At 37.5% G+C, this 18,546-nt stretch overlaps 1 protein-coding gene across 3 annotated transcripts in view; it reads right to left on the bottom strand.

Moving 5' to 3' along the window:
• The window catches only part of polrmt (polymerase (RNA) mitochondrial (DNA directed)), a 105,978-nt gene that overhangs the window by 33,843 nt on the left and 53,589 nt on the right, over nt 1-18,546 (bottom strand). For all 3 annotated transcript variants that reach the window (XM_048614137.1, XM_048614139.1, XM_048614138.1), the window contains 4 exons: nt 12,239-13,027; nt 10,902-11,024; nt 4,925-5,047; nt 3,610-3,789 (listed from right to left, as the gene is read on the bottom strand). In XM_048614137.1, coding sequence (XP_048470094.1) covers nt 3,610-3,789; nt 4,925-5,047; nt 10,902-11,024; nt 12,239-13,027 — 1,215 coding nt within the window. The remainder of the gene's footprint in view (nt 1-3,609; nt 3,790-4,924; nt 5,048-10,901; nt 11,025-12,238; nt 13,028-18,546) is intronic.

The raw sequence follows: 18,546 nt of genomic DNA, 5'->3' as shown, positions 1-18,546 counted from the left end.
TAAGGTGCCAATCAAGTGGAATGCTTTGACCTGAATGGTGGAAAATCTCTTGAGCATTGTTGGAGCTGGAGTCATCCAGTCAAGAGAAGAATATTACATCATACTCCTGAGTTGTGCCTTTAGAGAATTAGGAGAGTTACTCACCTCAGAATTCTCAGCCTTTGAGCTGTTCTTGCAGGCACAGTGCTCATTTGATTGGTTCACTTCAGCTCCTGGTCAATGGTAACCCCCAGAGATGTTAGGAGATTTGTTGCTAGAAATGCCATCAATTTTGAAACTATGCCCCCTAATTCTAGAATCCCCAACCGATGGAAATAGTTTATTATCTACCCAGCTTTTCCTGTTAATATCTTGAAGACTTCGATCAGATCACCTCAATCTTCTAAATTCTAGAGAACACGGGCATAATTTGTATTATCTTTCTTCATACCGGGATTTCAGGGGTTAAGTCATCATTCTTGTAAAAATACATTGTACTCCCTCCAAAGCCAATATATCCTTCCCAAGGTGTGGTGCCCAGAAATGATCACAGTGCCCTAAGTGGGGTCTCACCAGGGTTTTGTAAAGCTGCAGCAAAACAACTGCATCATTATATTCCAGTCCACTAGATATAAGGGCTAGAATTCCATTTGCTTTCTTGATTATTTTCTGCACCTGTTCTAAGCATTTTAAAGATCTATGCACCTGAACCTCCAAGTCTCTTTGGACATCAACTGTATTTAACTCCATACCATCTAGAAATCAACTCTTTTTCAATCCAAAATATGACAAAGATATATTTTACATGAATCTTCTTCAGCATGAATGACATTATGTAGGTGTCCAGTTCCACAACATGCCATTCTTTGTTTATGCATGGTAGGTCGGAGTCCTATTTGAAAACAACTTTCTCCCTTACATTTCACAGTATAGTTATCAGCAAAGCACAAGTTTATTAATCCTTTCCCCCTCAGGTCGGGATAGTCTACATGGAAAGGCTTTCCAGAGTTTCTTTACCAGTTGACATGGTTTCATGGTTTAGCCACTTAAGAAAACATCTACCTTATTGATTTCTCCAAACTTCTCAGATTTTAGGCCTTCTTCGCTTGGACAGTTCCTCAGATAGCCCCAACTTCCTTTTATGCCAAAAATAAAGAAATGACTTGTTCCAGAGAGAGATTTGCTTCCTTTTTCTCAAGAATTTCGTGTGTGCTCTGTATCCATCTGCTCCACCTTTGTGGCTTCATCTGTATCTCATCTATCAGATCCTCTCCATGTAGTTCTCCAGTGTGTCTGGCCACACGGACTCCAATCATAACTTACCTTCTGCAATACTGCTTCAATTGTGAAGTGTCATCTGTACCAGTATTCCTCATTAACTAACAGCGGTAGAAATGGTTCTTTCACAATTGATGCAAATTTTCAAAAGGCCTTTTAAATTTATGAGATTTCAGAGATTTCCACCAAGAACTACAAATATTCCTTACTGCACTGCTTCTGGGTCAAAGGTGGATCAAGTTTCAAGAAACACTTACCGAAATAACTACAATTGAACAGTACTTCTTTGGTGTTAAGGTGCTTTGCCTGTTCTAATGTCAGAAATCACATGACACCAGGTTATAGTCCAACAGGTTTATTTGAAAACACAAACTTTGCTTCAAAACCTTATGTTTTCAAATAAACCTGTTGCACTATAACCTGGTGTCGTGTGATTTCTGAACTTGTCCTCTCAAGTCCAACACCGGCATCTCCACATGGTGTTCCAATGTCATCAAAGGCATTTTTGGAAACGTGAAGCCTCTTTGCCTTTGTTTAAGTTTTCTTTTGTTTTAAACCTGTGTTACACCTGAAACTTTGGTGCAAAATAAAGAACACTACCCTTTTATGCAGTAGAAAAGCGTTCTACAAAAAAAATGGTTGCACTACTCCCACGGCCTTTACAAACCAAGTATGAAAACGTCCTTGAGCAATGTAATTTAGTACACTTTTACTTGTATAGCTAAGTTCATAGTTAATTTAGATTAAAGTGTCTGGAGAAATGTAAGCACTGCTTTCAAGCCTATTATCTTGAGGTTGATGATGATATGTTATGACAAGATGTTTGGTATGTTGCAAATTGGCAAAGTAATTTTATTCAAGTAATTTTAGTTAGGCTGCTCAACTCTACTGCTGACCAAACTCAACCAAGTTATAGTGAATAAGGCAATTAAATGCATTTCCTAATTTTGTTTTGTTTTGTGCGGATCTCTAAGATCCGTACCAGCATTGACTTTCAAAAGTCAACAGCTGGGAATGGCACTGGCACGCCAAAAGATGTGCGCAGACCCTTGGAGCGACTTTGCAGCCATGCAGATGAGAAGAAACACTGCTACTTGACTAGAAAAAATAACAAACAAATATTCCTGCATTGACCACATGAAAAATATCGATTTCACTAAAATAAAGCACATGTAGAGCTGCTGAGGCTCAAATTTTTTCAGATCATTATCTTTTGTTAAGTTCAAAACATTTGGTAAATTTTAGAATAATTCAAAACAATTTGCAATTGAAAATTATAAGCTTTATGCTCATTGCAGTCAATTAATTAAAAACGTTAGCTGTAAAATTTTGCTAAATTGTTACTTTTACTGTTTGGAATTTGCCGTTAATCTGTATATGTTTATTGCGTCTTGTTGCAGTTACTAGTTCAAAGCACCTGACTATTTTCTCAGCCATTTGAATCATAGAATAGAATCACAGAATTCTCACAGTGTAAAAAGAGGCCATTTGGTCCATCGAGTTAGCATCAACCCTCCTAACAGCATCCCACCCAGACCCAGACCCAGCACCCTACCCTAAATGTAAGCCCGCATTTACCATGGCTCATCCATTTAGCTTGCGTATCCCTGGCCACTACAGACAATTTAGCATGGCCAAACCACCTAGCCTGCATGTCTTTGGACTGTAGGAGGAAGCTGGAGCACCCGGTGGAAACCCACACAGACATGGGCAGAATGTGCAAATTCCACAGACAGACACCCAAGGCTAGAATCGAACCCAGGTCCCTGGCACTGTGAGGAAGCAGTGCTAATCACTGAACCACTATGCTGCCCAATAAGCAAACAATCGCTCTATAAAAGTTTGACTTTGAAACTGAAGCAAAATACTTACTCAAAAGGGAAAAACTGTTAGCATGTCCAAAACTGGATATTTTTGCTGAATAACTTTTCGTTCTACACAAGCTTTTTTGACAAGTTTGGGAATTTTAACTTTCACTTTTAGATGTTTATTAATTTGGTTAGCATTACCTGGATTTTCAGTTAAAGTATCAGAATTTGCAGTATTTTTTTTCAACTTACAACTGTGCTAAATCTTAGCAGCTTCTTGAAATCACAGTGACAAAGTAATGCAAGAGAAATATCTTGTTTATGCAGTACTCTCATGTGTGAATTGGAACACTTCCAATTTGCTGCATATTCAAGTTTATAAATGGGCATCAAAACAAAAATAATAATGGCCAATGACTAGATTCTTTCAGTGTCAAAATGGTTGTCTGGAAATTCTCTGTCAATTGGTCCAAACCGAATGGTCAAGAAAAATATGGAATAATTGCTGGATTATGAATGCAAAAGCCACTGCAATTTTTAGTACCTTTGGAAAATCCTCAACTTCTTTCAATCTTTTTTCAATTTGGAGACGCCCACCAAATCGTGTCACACCATACACCACAGTCATCACCGTCTGTTTCACAACCTTCCGATTAATGAAGCCTTCCAAGATTTGAGCAATTTTTACACCTTTTTCAGCATCTCTTTTTCTAAACTCTTCAACCTGAGAAGAAAACACAAGGCAATTGCAATAATGAACCCAGATTATGCATTCAGCAAAAAAGCAAATGTCAAAATAAATCAATATTTGTTACCAACATCTCCTGCTGTAAGGTGCAAAGAATTAACTTGATTTATACTGATAATGTCTTTGACAGTGATATTTCTTACAACAAATTTAACCCTACCCTAAACGTAAGCCCACATTTACCATGGCTCATCCATTTAGCTTGCACATCCCTGGCCACTACAGACAATTTAGCATGGCCTATCCACCTAACCTGCACATCTTTGGACTGTGGGAGGAAACTGGAGCACCCGATGGAAACCCATACAGACATGGGGAGAATATGAAAACGCCACACAGGCAGCCACCCAAGGCTCGAATTGAACCCAGGTCCCTGGCGCTGTGAGGAAGCAGTGCTAATCACAGAGCCACTGTGTTGCCCAATAAGCAAACAATGGCTCTATAAAAGTGAAGTTACTGCAATTAAATATGATAAATGCAGTTATTTTCTTAGTTTTCAAATGTATTTACTTCCAATTATTACTTACAAAATATACCTTGCCATTTTAATGGTTTCAGTACAATGTTTCCTTAATTCTGTATAATTGTTTATACTTCTTTATTGACGGAGAAAGCAATTTCAAAGAGTTTGTTCGTAGTGCATCTTTTCTAGATCCCCTCAGACCATCATTAAAACAAAAATCTAGTTAGTGCGAGAACCAAGCATTATAGAAACTACATAATAATTGGGACAACGTGACTATAGTAGCCCAAGCCAAACACAGATATGCACGGGAATTCCTGGAGGCATGGTTCTCAACCTGTAAGGCAATCAACAAACATATAGAATTGGGCCCCACATGTAAACCCGTACAGGACAAAACCGGAAATGACACTACTCACCATAACAGACCGGTCAGTATAAATTCCAACCGGAGTAGAATAACATCACTTCATCGGAGGCCTCATTGATGATGTTACCTAGCACGGTGACGAAATGTCTGAACGAAAACAAGCCAGCTCGGCGAGCAAGGCAACAACCTCACCCACAACCCGAGCTACAAACCTTTGCTAAAACTTTCAACTACTACCACTTAGATTGTTTCTAGTTCATTTAACTCAGTTCACTTACCTGTTGTGCTACCCCACTGTAAACATCCTGCGGTACGTCACAGGGCATTAAGTTCACAGAGGTTGCACCAATCACATCACGTCCTAGAGCAGCATAGTGTTGCAAACCATTACAAGAGCCATCCTGTTAAATGACAGGTAAAATACTTTAAGGGTTTGGTCTACCTCGAATCTGCACAAAACAACTGAGTTTTTAAAAACCAGTTTGCTAATGCACCAATAATAAAGTCAATGGCTCAACATATTTTTACTTTAACATCGGTTTATGTACTTTTAACCAAGGGGAGAGATAAAAAGTGTGACAATTCAGCAATGCTACATTAACTTCCTTACTTAGCCAGTTAGAAATTTTAGGCCGATATTTAAAAATAGAGCATTTCTGAGTAAACATGCATAATGATTTGTTTCATTTTGACTAGAATTATCTGTGTGGAACAATTATGCCAACGTTGCACCTGCCTTAATCCCCAACGTCTGACTGGTTGTCTAAATTAGATCTAACCAAATGATTCTGCTCATTGTTAAGTTCATTGCAACACTACTAATTTATTATCACACTTTCCTCAAGAGAATGCTTTTCCCTGTAGTTTTGTAAATTTGCCTTAAGTACGAGTATAGATACATCAATACTACAATACACATTTAGTAAATTTCAGAGTGCAAGTAAACAACAAAGATCAATTAATGATGTCTTTTTGTTTCATACTTAACCCGAAAAATGATATAGAAAATTTGATTCAATGCAAAATTTGACTGAGAAATGTAAATGTACAGGAGATGCATATTACATGTTGCTTTAATTAAATTAACTTAACCACACTCATAGTAAATCAGACAATTTGGTGTTTTATTACAATGGGGAAGATGGTGTCTTATTGCCATTGATGGCATGAATCCAAGCAACCAACAAGCCAAATTGTATTTTTTTTTTAAATTAAATGTGATTTTACTGGTGGCACGGGAATTGAATTCCATAGCCTTGTGTGAAAAGTAGAAATGAGGACTTTATCTTTAATTTGTCTCCCTGCCACTTTAAAAATAACAAAGAAACAAAATTTCAAGCAAGTTGCATTAATTGGAATAGAAATCAGATATTCTGTAGTACCAGGAAGAGGATGGGAGTTGCACTCGAAGGCAGTCCTGTACTTTGATAGTTGTGGGAAAAATTTTGAATTCTGTAAAAATTAGGGGACAGTCCTTTATTTTCTAATGTCATCTGATGTGTCATTTTCTTCTGTCTTACAAACACATAAGCCCTGATTTGGTAGCAATAATTAGGGAGTCAAAACAGTCTGGTACCTTCACCAAGCTTCTGATTTTGGATGTGTGTGAGAGCAATGGCATACCTCCTCAGCCAGTCAGACTGAATTGTTATAGGCATGTAGAGTTAAAACCAGAAGGTGCTAGAATGTTTGATTCAATGTTAAGTCATGCATAGAAAGTTAATGAGAAAGACAAAGAAAGATGAAATTAAGATAGAGATAAAACAGTCATTACAAAAGAGATTTTGAAAAAATTTATATTTCCAACAAGTTACAAAATGACAGAGGGATTGTGTAGCGGTAATTTACACATATCACCACTAAAATTTCACATACACTTGAACTGACAACTGTAACATTTTCTGCCGTGTTTTGTGGGTATCTAGTGCAAATTCAGACCCTTTTGCGTGTTAAGTCTATGAGTGAGATACATTTAGAATGAAGACTTTGGAGGAGGTGGGCATAATGCATAGCAGCTTCCTGATTTGCATTTAACTACATCCATGCAGACACCAAAATCTGCAGTGCTTTTTATTCTTTAATAACGGAAAGCCCTGAAATCTTCACTGTTATTTCTACTGTAAACTCCAAGCTATTACTGTGTCTCTTTTACAATCAACTCTAAATTTCAGTTGATTATTCCTTGAAGTTTGTCCTCTTTAATTTCTTTATTCATTCACGGCATGGTGGCATCACTGGCTAGGCAGCTTTCATTGCCCACCCCTAATTGCCCAGAGGGCTGTTAAGGGTCAAGCATAATGCTGTGGATCTGGAGTCACATGTAGGCCAGACCGGATAAGGATGTCAGTTTCCTTCCCTAAAGGACATTATTATTTTGACAAACACTGTGCAGGCACGGCTAGAATCTAAAGTAAATATTCCAGCAGTTCAGATACTTAATAGCAACAATGCAACTGGAATATTATACACTATGCATGCAGACTCCTCATACTACAAAATCAGAAATTACCCATCAATGTCATAATTCTGAAAATAATATTAAATTTTCTCTGGGGTTTCTTGAGAGTCTGAGCCTGTCAAGATAAACTTCAATTAAGGCATTAGAAAAGATAGAAGACAGCATGATGAACTAACCATGCTGTCATGGAATGCATATTTATTTAATTTATTAGGTTAAGGTCCTTACTTTGAAGGTTAGCAACTTCAGTTAGAAAGAAACAAATGTGATTTGATTTTTTTTTTCAGAAAACTCCAGTACCATCCAGTGGCCATGGCTTTTAATTACATTGTGCTTTCTCATAGATGTGAATGCAACCATTTACCTAGCCACAAGTAGTTAAAAATCTGAATGGTTTGTGGAAACTCAATAAAGCTTTCCTTATGCATGCAGGTGGACAAATAAAGTTGTCATAATTACTTAAATATATCAGTGCATGTAATATGGATTACTAGGCCCTTCCATTTTATTAGAAAGAAATACATCAAATGTTGGCATAAATATTTGCTTTTTGTATTTTAGCAATTGGGTTTAGCTATTCAAAAGGGCATGTGTTCAAACCTTTTTTAGATTTCTAGGGGAAGAGGCTTATAGACAAAGAAAGCTGTAAAGAAACACTCCACGGTGCTGAGTCACAGAACAAGGTAGAAAGTGATGTGCTTTAAATTGAGTCAGATTAACCACAAATCTGCACATTCTTTGGTATTCATTACTATTGGAACTCACAATTAATAAATAATGACTGTTTTTAACGCTCAACAAAGTATAAAACACTCATGTTACAGACAAAATGTGGAAACAGTCTATTTAGTTAATTTCTCGGTTTATGTCAAAAGTCTCCTTCATGTGAACAATTATTCAGATGTAAATTTACTGCTCCTATTCTCATAGCTGTCCAGTTTCTTATCTTGTTTGGGATCTAAAATCAATGTTTTGAGCATTAGTTGGACCTCCAACACTGATTCCTACAATGCAAACCAGAATTGAGAACTCGTGCAATTTTCTAGGTCTTCCATGTACTATTATACAAAGACAAGAAATAAATTCTTCAAAAATTGCACATCAGAAAATGTGCTGCAGATTAAGCATTATGCTTTATTCAGTTATTAGGATTTTCATAATTACAAAAAGATCAAATTTGTAAGAATTATCCTACATTTTCACACATAATCACCAAAATGACAGTTAGTCATTTGTCTGCATCCAAACACTCCTGGCATTTCTACTTAAAACAGAATAAAATATTTTTGTTGAGGTTATATAACATTCTGATACTAATTTTGAAAATTTAATCATTACCATCAAAAGACCATATGCCCAATTACCTATAAAAAGATCAGAACTTCCTTTAGTGGATTTCTGTTGTATGTTTCACAAGGTCATTAGGTTGCTTTTGCTGCTGTGTCATACATAATTAATAATACTTATCTTATAAATAATATCTTATTTGTGGAGATAGAATGATGCAAATACTATGTGCAGCCATGCTCTAGATTTAAAACAGCCACAATTTCCAACTGCAGTATTGAACAATTCCTGACAACTTATAATGGAACTTTAAACAAAAATCATCACCTTAATTTTTAAACACTTTGGTGGTATATTTCCAAGTGATGAAGTGGAGGTGCCGATGTTGGACTGGGTTGGAAGAGGTCAAAGAATCACATGACACAGTCCAACAGGTTTATTTGAAAACACTAGCTTTTGGAGCGTTGCTCCTGGAGTTGTAAAGGGAATTTCATATTCCTAACAGACCATTTACAATCAGAGATAGCCCACTCACCATTTAAATACTGCTACTAAACAATTAAAATATCATTGCCCTTTTACTAATTCTCTACAAAGCAAAATAGATTTTTAAAAAAAATTGCACTCATTATATGTCACCTGTCACTAACTGAATGGAAAAATGAAATTGGACATGAATAACAACTCTCCAGTGAAAGGACATAGTTCTGATCACAATGCCACTGTTATAACATCAGGTGTTAAGTTTGTTCTGAATCATAAAATTAGGCCAAATACTTTATTACATAAGAAAATTATTAAAGTCAAAAAATCATATTGTATGATTTCCAATTGTCTTTTCAAGAACCTCAAGTTAGCAGATGCTCCCTCAGAGCATCTCACCCCCCTCCTACTTATAGCGGTATGGGGTCTTATAAAAATTTTCACTGTACTTTTTTTGTAAAAATACATGTGACAATAAATTGCTATTCTATTCTATAGTCTTTTAGAATTTAACCTTGAATTCACCAAACTACTAGTTTTAAATTTTTAACTACGTGGATGATGTCCTGTACCTCAACTAGCTCTTCACCTATGTTGCTCATTTGAAACACAACTCCCAACAACTGACATTACAAACTGCGAGTGTAAAAAGCCTTGTAATTACTGGAGATCTCAAAATAAATTAGAAAAAAAAGACAAAAATGTAGATGCAGTCAAAGAGGAATCCTACTCCTCTTTAAAGATGTTAAACCCCATGCAATAAATTTTTTTTAAACTGTCCAGCAGTCAATTCCAATCATACAGAAAACCATGCTTCCCTTTACAAGAAAGGTACTTCTCAGTTTTCTCCATTAAGTCTATTGATCAGAATAATGTTTTCTTACTTCAGTATTGAGAGACTCATTAATAATATTTTTACATGGTTGATGATACTAAACAATGCACCCGAGGTTGCTTAGAGAACAACACATCAACCGAAAAGAAAAATACTGTGTTAAGCGAGCATGTGCAAAAACTCAGCCAGAGTGGCAGCTGCCCAAAGTATTGTAAATTGAAAAGAATTTGACTGAATCCTGGGGTGTGGGGCACCGGAATTGGGGGAGGGTGGTGACGGGGAGTCTGGGTGGGATGCTCTTCGCACAGTCGGTGTGGACTTGTTGGGCCAAATGGCCTGTTTCCACACTGTAGGAATTCTATTCAATTCTATTCTTAATCTCCCATGTGTTTTTACAACATTTGCTTGATCCTTTACAAACAATCAATCATAAAAGGTAACAATGAGTTAAACGTCAGTGCAATGAAGAATCGAGGTCGATTATTAGTGTTTGAATAGCTGCAAGGTGGGGACAGCCAATTTAATGAAAACAATATAACTTTTTGGGCTCAGAAAATGGTGTTTCCTTATACTCGCAGTCGACTTATATATGCCACCACCTACAGTATCAATTTAGGAAGCTGAAAGGAAATCAGCACATGTACTGACAAATGCTGCTAGAGCACTGATCTTCAATTAAATGCAAGTGCTTCCTAAAAATTTTTCCTGTTGCAAATATTAAAGCAGTTAGAAGGCCATCAGTTCTTTTTTATGTCTTCAACACCGTAATCTCCTTCAGCCCTACTACACCTTTCAGATCTGTTTCACTAATTCTGGTACCTTCAGCATTTCTGACTTGAATTACTCTTCTGTTGGTGATTGCCAAAGATTTTAGTTCCGAAGCTCCCTTCTTTGCATCTATCAAATTCTTTGGTCTTTCCTTCTTTAAAACACCCATTAAAACATAACTCTCTAATCCAGCTTTTGATCATCTTGCCTAACACCTGTTTGTATGGTTTGGTGTCAAATTTTGTTCCATAACACTCCTATTGAGTTCCGTGGGAAATTTTATTACAGCAAAAATGCTATATAAATGAAATTTGTTGTTATAATCGTTTAAAGCAGGTCACCCTGTTGCTTAAATTAATTTTTGTCTGCTGTATAATGGGATAGAAAAAAAAAGTCTATGTTTCCTAAGTATTTCAGAACATACCTGATGGACTGGGAAATAAGAAATGTACTTAGTTGGATCAGGTGATCTAATAGCATGTGCTATCTCTTTGCAGCAGGCCAATGTCTGCCAAGGCTCGTCTGCATTCATCCACCACTTCCTCCCCTGGGAAGAGCAAAAGCATCTTAGACACACAGACACATTATTTTACGTAAACATCACTAATCAAGGGCAAACTATCTGCACTTACTCTCGTTTCTTGATCTTTTGGCACTTGGATGCTTTCAAACATTCAAGACAAAACCAATTTCTACAACAAACTGTGTTATACTGAAACATGGATTTTACTTTTCATTTTAAGTCGCAAGCATTTTAGCATAGTATTTATGAAATAAAAGTTTTGAAATGATAGAAATATAACCGAGTGGCTTATATGCCAATGCAACCTGCATCAATGAGGGTTTACATAATTTAAGCTTTCCACACAATTCTAACTGAATGCTTCGGATCACTTAACAGTTTTTAATAAAATGTAAGACCATTTTTAACTCGCAGTCGTAGAACTTCATTGGAAAGTACATATCGGACAGCAATCTTTCGAACAAGAACATTATTTCACAGAATAAGTCGACGTGCCTACTTTTAATTTGTACTTAATGAATTAGTTTTATTCCAGCTTTACTTTCTTCATTATTTCATCTACATGCTTGATTTTATGATCTTTCAAATTCCTTATGTCTCCTGGTGGGCAAGGTTTCATGGCTGCTATTTGAATATCTTACAACGCCAAAATTGAATATGGGCACTGTCCATTTATTCTACACCCTTTTGGCTGACCCTGGGATTATTAATTCAGTCATGTTAGCAAAAGTTTGATCATCATGAATCATTTTCTCAAGCAATGGTGAATAAAAGTAACAGCAAATCTAAGGATTCCATAAAACCTATATTGGAATACAGCTGATATAAAAATAGCAATCCCTTTTAACTACTACATTGCTTTATATCCATAGAATACCAAGATGCACATTTCACTGTCAATTTTAGTTGCAATTTTCGAACAGGATGCAAAAACAAGAATTGTTAAAAAACTGCAGATACAGGAAATCTGAAACAAAAACAGAAATTGCTGGGCAAACTCAGCAGGTATGGCAGCATTTGTGGACGGAAATCAGAGTCAACGTTTTGGATCCAGTGACCTTTTATTAGAACTTCTGATAGGTCATTGTACCTGACACGTCGACTCTGCTTTCTTTCCATAAATACTGCCAGACTTGTTCAGTTTCATCAGCAATTTCTGTTTTTGGTGCAAAAACTTGCAAGTGTAGATAATAACATTTATTTGATAGACTGGCATGTTTGAAATAACATTCACTTACTGTTAAAGGATTATCTGCTGAATCCAAGATGTTGTCCATTACTTTGTCAGCATAATCAATTCTCTCTTTCAGGGAACACTTTTTCTTAAAGCCAGTTAAGTTAACGAGATGAACTTTCAACCAATTTAATCCACGTTCTCCCAAGGGCTTTCCTTCTGCAAATAATAATACTGCTCGAGTGACATCACTGCCCAGGTGGTTAAAATATGGTGGGCAGGGGTATGTCCTTCCTCGAAAATCCATGTTGTGAGGAAACCAGAATATGTCATCTCTGACATGGTTGGCAATGGAAAGCTTGTAAAGGGCATCCATTCGAAGACTGTGCATTTCAGCTGCCCTTTTCCTGACCCAAGCTATCTTCTTTTTCAATACAGACTTGGCTGCTGGACTAATGTCAGCTTTTGGGTCATGCTTGGGCATGTGTGGTGCTTCTGAAAGTGGAGGTGGAATCTCCAGCTTCTCGCTTCCTTTATCATTAAAAATAGAAATAATTAAATCAAGCATTGGTTTGTTAACCTTCCAAGCACAGTTACCAAGTTGATTTAAAGAATCCAGCACTGGATGCAAGTCACTACTCTTGCATTTCTCCAAGAGTAACTGATGTTGTAGAGCCCCTTCCACGCAACGCATTAATTTGGTGGGTGCCAGAACATAGGCTCCAAACCGAGGCGAAGTCCACGGGACAGGAGCACAGACCATTGGCATGACACAGGAGTCAAAGATTAAAGTTGTCTCAGCAGCTTCTGAAAGGAGCTCAGTTAGAATAGGATGTGGCTTGATGAATCCAATCTGCAAAAAAAATTATAACAAATAGTTTATACTGAAAACAATAAACCAGCTTGCTGCACCCACCCCCGCCAATTTGATGAGTTTGAGAGTACTTCCCAACACTTTGATTTTATTTCAGATTTCTACCATGCATATTCCTTTTAAAAAAAACTCTACATCTGATGTATATTTTTCAAACATATTGAAAATTATACCTATTTGATTTCCATGCAATTTTCCCTCTCCTGAACCAATTAATTTTATACATCTTGAAGATTCCTCTTTTACTTCCATTGCCGTGTGGATACACTAGCATTTTATTGCAGTATGATAGCAAAGTGCCTTTTGTAAAGATGTGGATACAGTCAGTTTGTTTCTCCCACTCCAAACTCACACCCTGAAATAGTTCACCTATTATGCATTTTGTCTGAGCACCCAATTGAACACTGAAGGACATCATCACATCAACAGGTGATAAATGTTGATGGCTGAAATGGAGGAGGCAGATAAGGATCCTGCATTATCAACATTAAGATTCAGATTTTAATTTTATCTGATTATCATTCCGAGTAGCACAAATTCATGTCTTCTACTTGACATTCACCATGAAACCAACCAAACAGAGTTTTAAATTCAGTAAAAGAAACCCTAAATATTCTGGATTATGAACAAATTATGCAGATGGTATTGAGAATAACTATTCAGCAACCCACAACATTCACGTCACGTTACATGCTCAACTAATCAAAGATAACCTTCAAATGAATATTGGCTCAGGTTCTGCTAAGGGAAGACCCTGTTCGAGAAGTTAAAGTTGTTTAATAAACATGCTGACACTTAAAACATTCCTAATCTGCAAATAGATTTTCATCTAGTGCAATATAAATTGCCAAGAACAAGAACACTATCTATCTCTAAGATCCTAAAGAACTATGGTCAACAAGGGATGACCAGAAGAGTTTCAACAGAGGCACAAAGTAGATAACAGGAAAGGAAGGAACTGCATACAAAACATAGTTGTAGAATAATGTAAAATATTCCACTGTCATCTTCTTAGATAGTTCTTTGGCACTGAGGGCAACTTGCTTTCACTCAGGTTTAATTGTGATCTGCAGATTCTGCCAAGTAGGATGGGTTGTATTTGAAAGGTTTGGATAAATGAGTTGTCTTGAAGTTTACTCCTTCCCTCCAATACCTTAACTTCAACTCTGCAAATGCCCAACAAAAAGCTTCTTGATGTGTTTGGTGCCTTCCTGCAGAAGCCGTCACCATTTTGGTTGGTCACAAGCCAAACTATGAGGTGATTAGTATATCTGACCTTTTCAGGGATTCTACAAGGACATTAACACATTTCCACTATGCTACTTGGAGTATACTACTATGAACAAATTTCAGGTAGAACAGTTGCTTTGGGATTCTGGTTTCAGGTAACTCACGCCCCTACATACTTCAGAGACTTGGACAAGCTACAGCAGGCACCTTAAACCACAGAGAAGTATTACCAGCAATACCTTTAAAAGATCCTTCAAATTTGATGGCAATAAAAACAGTCCAACAGCAGCATCATCTCAAGTCTAAGCTGCCCAGCAATCAGGCACTAATCATTCAGAACTAGTTGCACTGGACAGGACATTACGTTTGCTTTCGTTGTAATAGATACAAGATAGCAAGAGGTTTCACCCATGGATTGCCACTTCCAATCAATGAAAGGCCAAAAAGATACAAATGTAGGCCAGGCATCTTCATGTCAACTATAAATCACTATTCCTTCAATGATGACAAAATCCTAGAATTCTCAACTTAATAGTGCAGGGGCACACCTTTGTCACGTAGATTTCAACACTTCAAGTAAGTAATCACCCTGCAAGAGCAACTATGGATGGGACAGAAATGTTGGTGCTGTGACAAAAACACACATATGATGAATATTTAAGTAATTTTTGACAAAATAATTCTAACTCGTTTTAGGTATGATCGCGTGAAATAAAAAGTATAGCGGACTTACTCCACAAGTCCAGTTGACGAAAAATGGAACTAAAGCCAATCTTTGCACACTTTTCTTTATTTACAGTTATGCATTTCATGTTTAGACATCCTAACCCAACAACTAATTTTTCATCTGTGCCTATTTACACGAGTTCAAATGAATCTCTTGTTAAGGCCCACCGCCTGCATACAATTAAACACAATTAATATGCAATTAACATAGAAGAATAAATTGTAACAATGGACTAATACCAAGTGGGATTCTGCAGTTTTGAAAGTAAAGCTGATGAAAGACTAAACAGAAATCTGATGAATGACCAAATACCATGTCTTTTACTTTCAGATGCTGAATGGAGGTGCACGTTTCTAGAAACCTCTCTTTCTTGTTTTACTCCTTCATTTTGCAGGAAAAATGCAACTCTTCATCAGCCATTACAATATGTAGTATACTTAAATGCTTTAACCATCTTAGCAGACTGATATTGTTGTATTAATTCTGTTCTGTATAAGTCAATAACTCAATCACAAATGAAGTTAAAAAATGGGCAATTTATTAATGATCAAACTTTGTTTCATTCTTTTAAGTCTTCTTACTTGACTTTTGTGATAGTGATATGTCTTAAGCAAGGGCTAATCTGGATGTTTACTATTACTGGTCACTAGTCATCCAATTAAGGTTGAAAAGGAAAACAAAAGAGGGATGGCAGTTTTAGTTATGGAGAGCATTACAATATTGGAAAAAGATAACAACATTTCCTTGGACAGCATACATCTAAGATGATATTTGATAGAAGTTTTCAAAATCACGAGGGGTCTGGGTACAGTAGATAGGGAAAAACCATTTCCACTAGAAAACTGATCAAGGGCCAGAGGTTTGTAAATTCTTTCCTGAAGAAGCAAATGCAAGTGAGAAAAAAACTACTCCACCACAAGTTGTTAGGGTATGGAATGCACTGCCTGGAAGTGAGGTAGGGGAACATTCAATTGAGCTTTATATTTAAAGAGAAACATGGGGAAAAGCAAACGTTTGATACAAAGTTAAAATACATTGATTGCCACTTTAGACACAATGAGCCAAATGGCCTCCTTCTGCACTGTAACAATTCTGAGAGATTGCAGTAGTTCACTTTGATTTTACCAGACTGCATGCAGGACGTTATTTGTTAATGTCCATTTAAATGAACAAAAAATCTGAAGAAATATGAAAGTACCAATGCAAGTTCTTTTAGGTTGCAAGACTTATTGCCCTCCAATAAAGTGTAAATGGAACAAAACACAGGTCATAAATCTATAATTAGGAGCCTTTATATGCAGCAAAACACAAATTAGTAAATTGGAGCAAAATCAACCCAATGTCAATTCCTGTCATTCAAAAACCTTTTAAACATATAACATTATAGCCTCAATAGTCTTCCAAAACTTTGTATTTGTCAGCTTCTAACCATATTGGTATCATTAAAATTTCTCTTACGCATCTTAATGAGCAGAACAGCACTTCTTACAAAAAGAATAACAGCTAACACCATTACGTGAAATGCTTTTTTCCATTTACCTGCTAGATTACTCAGGCCCAAAAACAGATAAAATTTGACATACAGAATGACTGCATAAATAGATTCTTCCATAGCTTTTTTTTTAGTTCTGTCCGACTGTGGAGATGAACGATTGCCTAATTGACATCCGAACAATCAATACACTTGAATGAAAATCACTACTTAGATAACCCTGCAACCCAATGGTATCAATGTGGACTTCACAAGCTTCAAAATCTCCCGGCCCCCGACCTCATCTCAAAATCAGCCCAACTCGTCCCCGCCTCCCTGACCTGTCTGTCTTTTCTCCCACCTATCCGCTCCTCCCACCTCCTACCTACCAGCCTCATCCCTGCCTCCTTGACCAGTCCGTCTTCCCTTGAGTGACCAACCCCCATCCTAATTCCCCACCTACACTCACCTTTACTGGCTCCATTCCGCCTCCTTGACCTGTCCGTCTCCTCTTCACCTATCTGCTCCTTTATCCATCTTCCATCCGCCTCCCCCCTCTTCCTCTATATTTCAGAATCCCCTTCCCCTCCCCCATTTCTAAAGAAGGGTCCAGACCCAAAACATCAGCTTTCCTGCTCCTCTGATGCTGTTTGGCCTGCTGTGTTCATCCAGCTCTACATCTTGTTATCTCTTTACTTAGCTATAGCTGCTTAGCTCTGTTAATGTATGTTTCAGTAGTTCTCAGTTACTAGTGGTGTACCTCAAGGATCTGTTTTGGGGCCACTGCTGTTTGTCATTTTTATAAATGACCTTGATGAGGGCGTAGAAGGATGGGTTAGTAAATTTGCGGATGACACCAAAGTCAGTGGAGTTGTGGATAGTACGGAAGGATGTTGCAGGTTACAGAGGGACATAGATAAGCTGCAGAGCCGGGCTGAGAGGTGGCAAATGGAGTTCAATGCGGAAAAGTGTGAGGTGATTCACTTTGGAAGGAGTAACAGGAATACAGAGTACTGGGCTAATGGTAAGATTCTTGGTAGTGTGGATGAGCAGGGAGATCTCGGTGTCCATGTGCATAGATCCCTTAAAGTTGCCACCCAGGTTGATAGGGTTGTTAAGAAGGCGTACGGTGTGTTAGGTTTTATTGGTAGAGGGATTGAGTTTCGGAGCCATGAGGTCATGTTGCAGCTGCACAAAACTCTGGTGCGGCCGCACTTGGAGTATTGCGTACAGTTCTGGTCACCGCATTATAAGAAGGATGTGGAAGCATTGGAAAGGGTGCAGAGGAGATTTACCAGGATGTTGCCTGGTATGGAGGGAAGGTCTTATGAGGAAAGGCTGAGGGACTTGAGGCTGTTTTTGTTAGAGAGAAGAAGGTTAAGAGGTGACTTGATAGAGACATACAAGATGATCAGAGGATTAAATAGGGTGGACAATGGGAGCCTTTTTCCTCGGATGGTGGTGGCTAGCACGAGGGGACATAGCTTTAAATTGAGGGGTGACATAAATAGGACAGATGTCAGAGGCAGGTTCTTTACTCAGAGTAGTAAGGGCGTGGAATGCCCTGCCTGCAAAAGTAGTAGACTCACCAACTTTAAGGGCATTTAAATGGTCATTGGATAAACATATGGATGATAATGGAATAGTTTAGGTTAGATGGGCTTCAGATTGATTTCACAGGTTGGCGCAACATTGAGGGCTGAAGGGCCTGTACTGCGCTGTTACGTTCCATGTTCTATGTTCTATCACCTATGGTTCAGGTGATGGCACATTCACATATCTAGGAGGTTGTGGGTTTAAGAGAGGCTCCACAGACTTGAGCAAAAATTTATGCTGACACTCCACTGTAATATTTGCACTGCCAAAGGTGCTTCTTTCAAATTGGACATTAAATCAAAACCATCTACACTTCCAGGTGCATCTGTGAGAGCCCGCAACACTATTTCAAAGAAGAGGAACAAATTAATCTCTGGCAAAGTAGTAAATATTTCTCGCTCAGTTAAATCACTGAGAAAAACAATTTATCGTATTGCATTCTGTAAAGACTTATTGTATGCAAATTTGCCACTA

This window comes from Rhincodon typus, chromosome 29, assembly GCF_021869965.1.
Source record: "Rhincodon typus isolate 14 chromosome 29, sRhiTyp1.1, whole genome shotgun sequence".
Taxonomy (NCBI): Eukaryota; Metazoa; Chordata; class Chondrichthyes; order Orectolobiformes; family Rhincodontidae; genus Rhincodon; species Rhincodon typus.
Note: the sequence above shows the minus strand (reverse complement) of the source record. Positions and strands in the feature narration are given on the sequence as shown.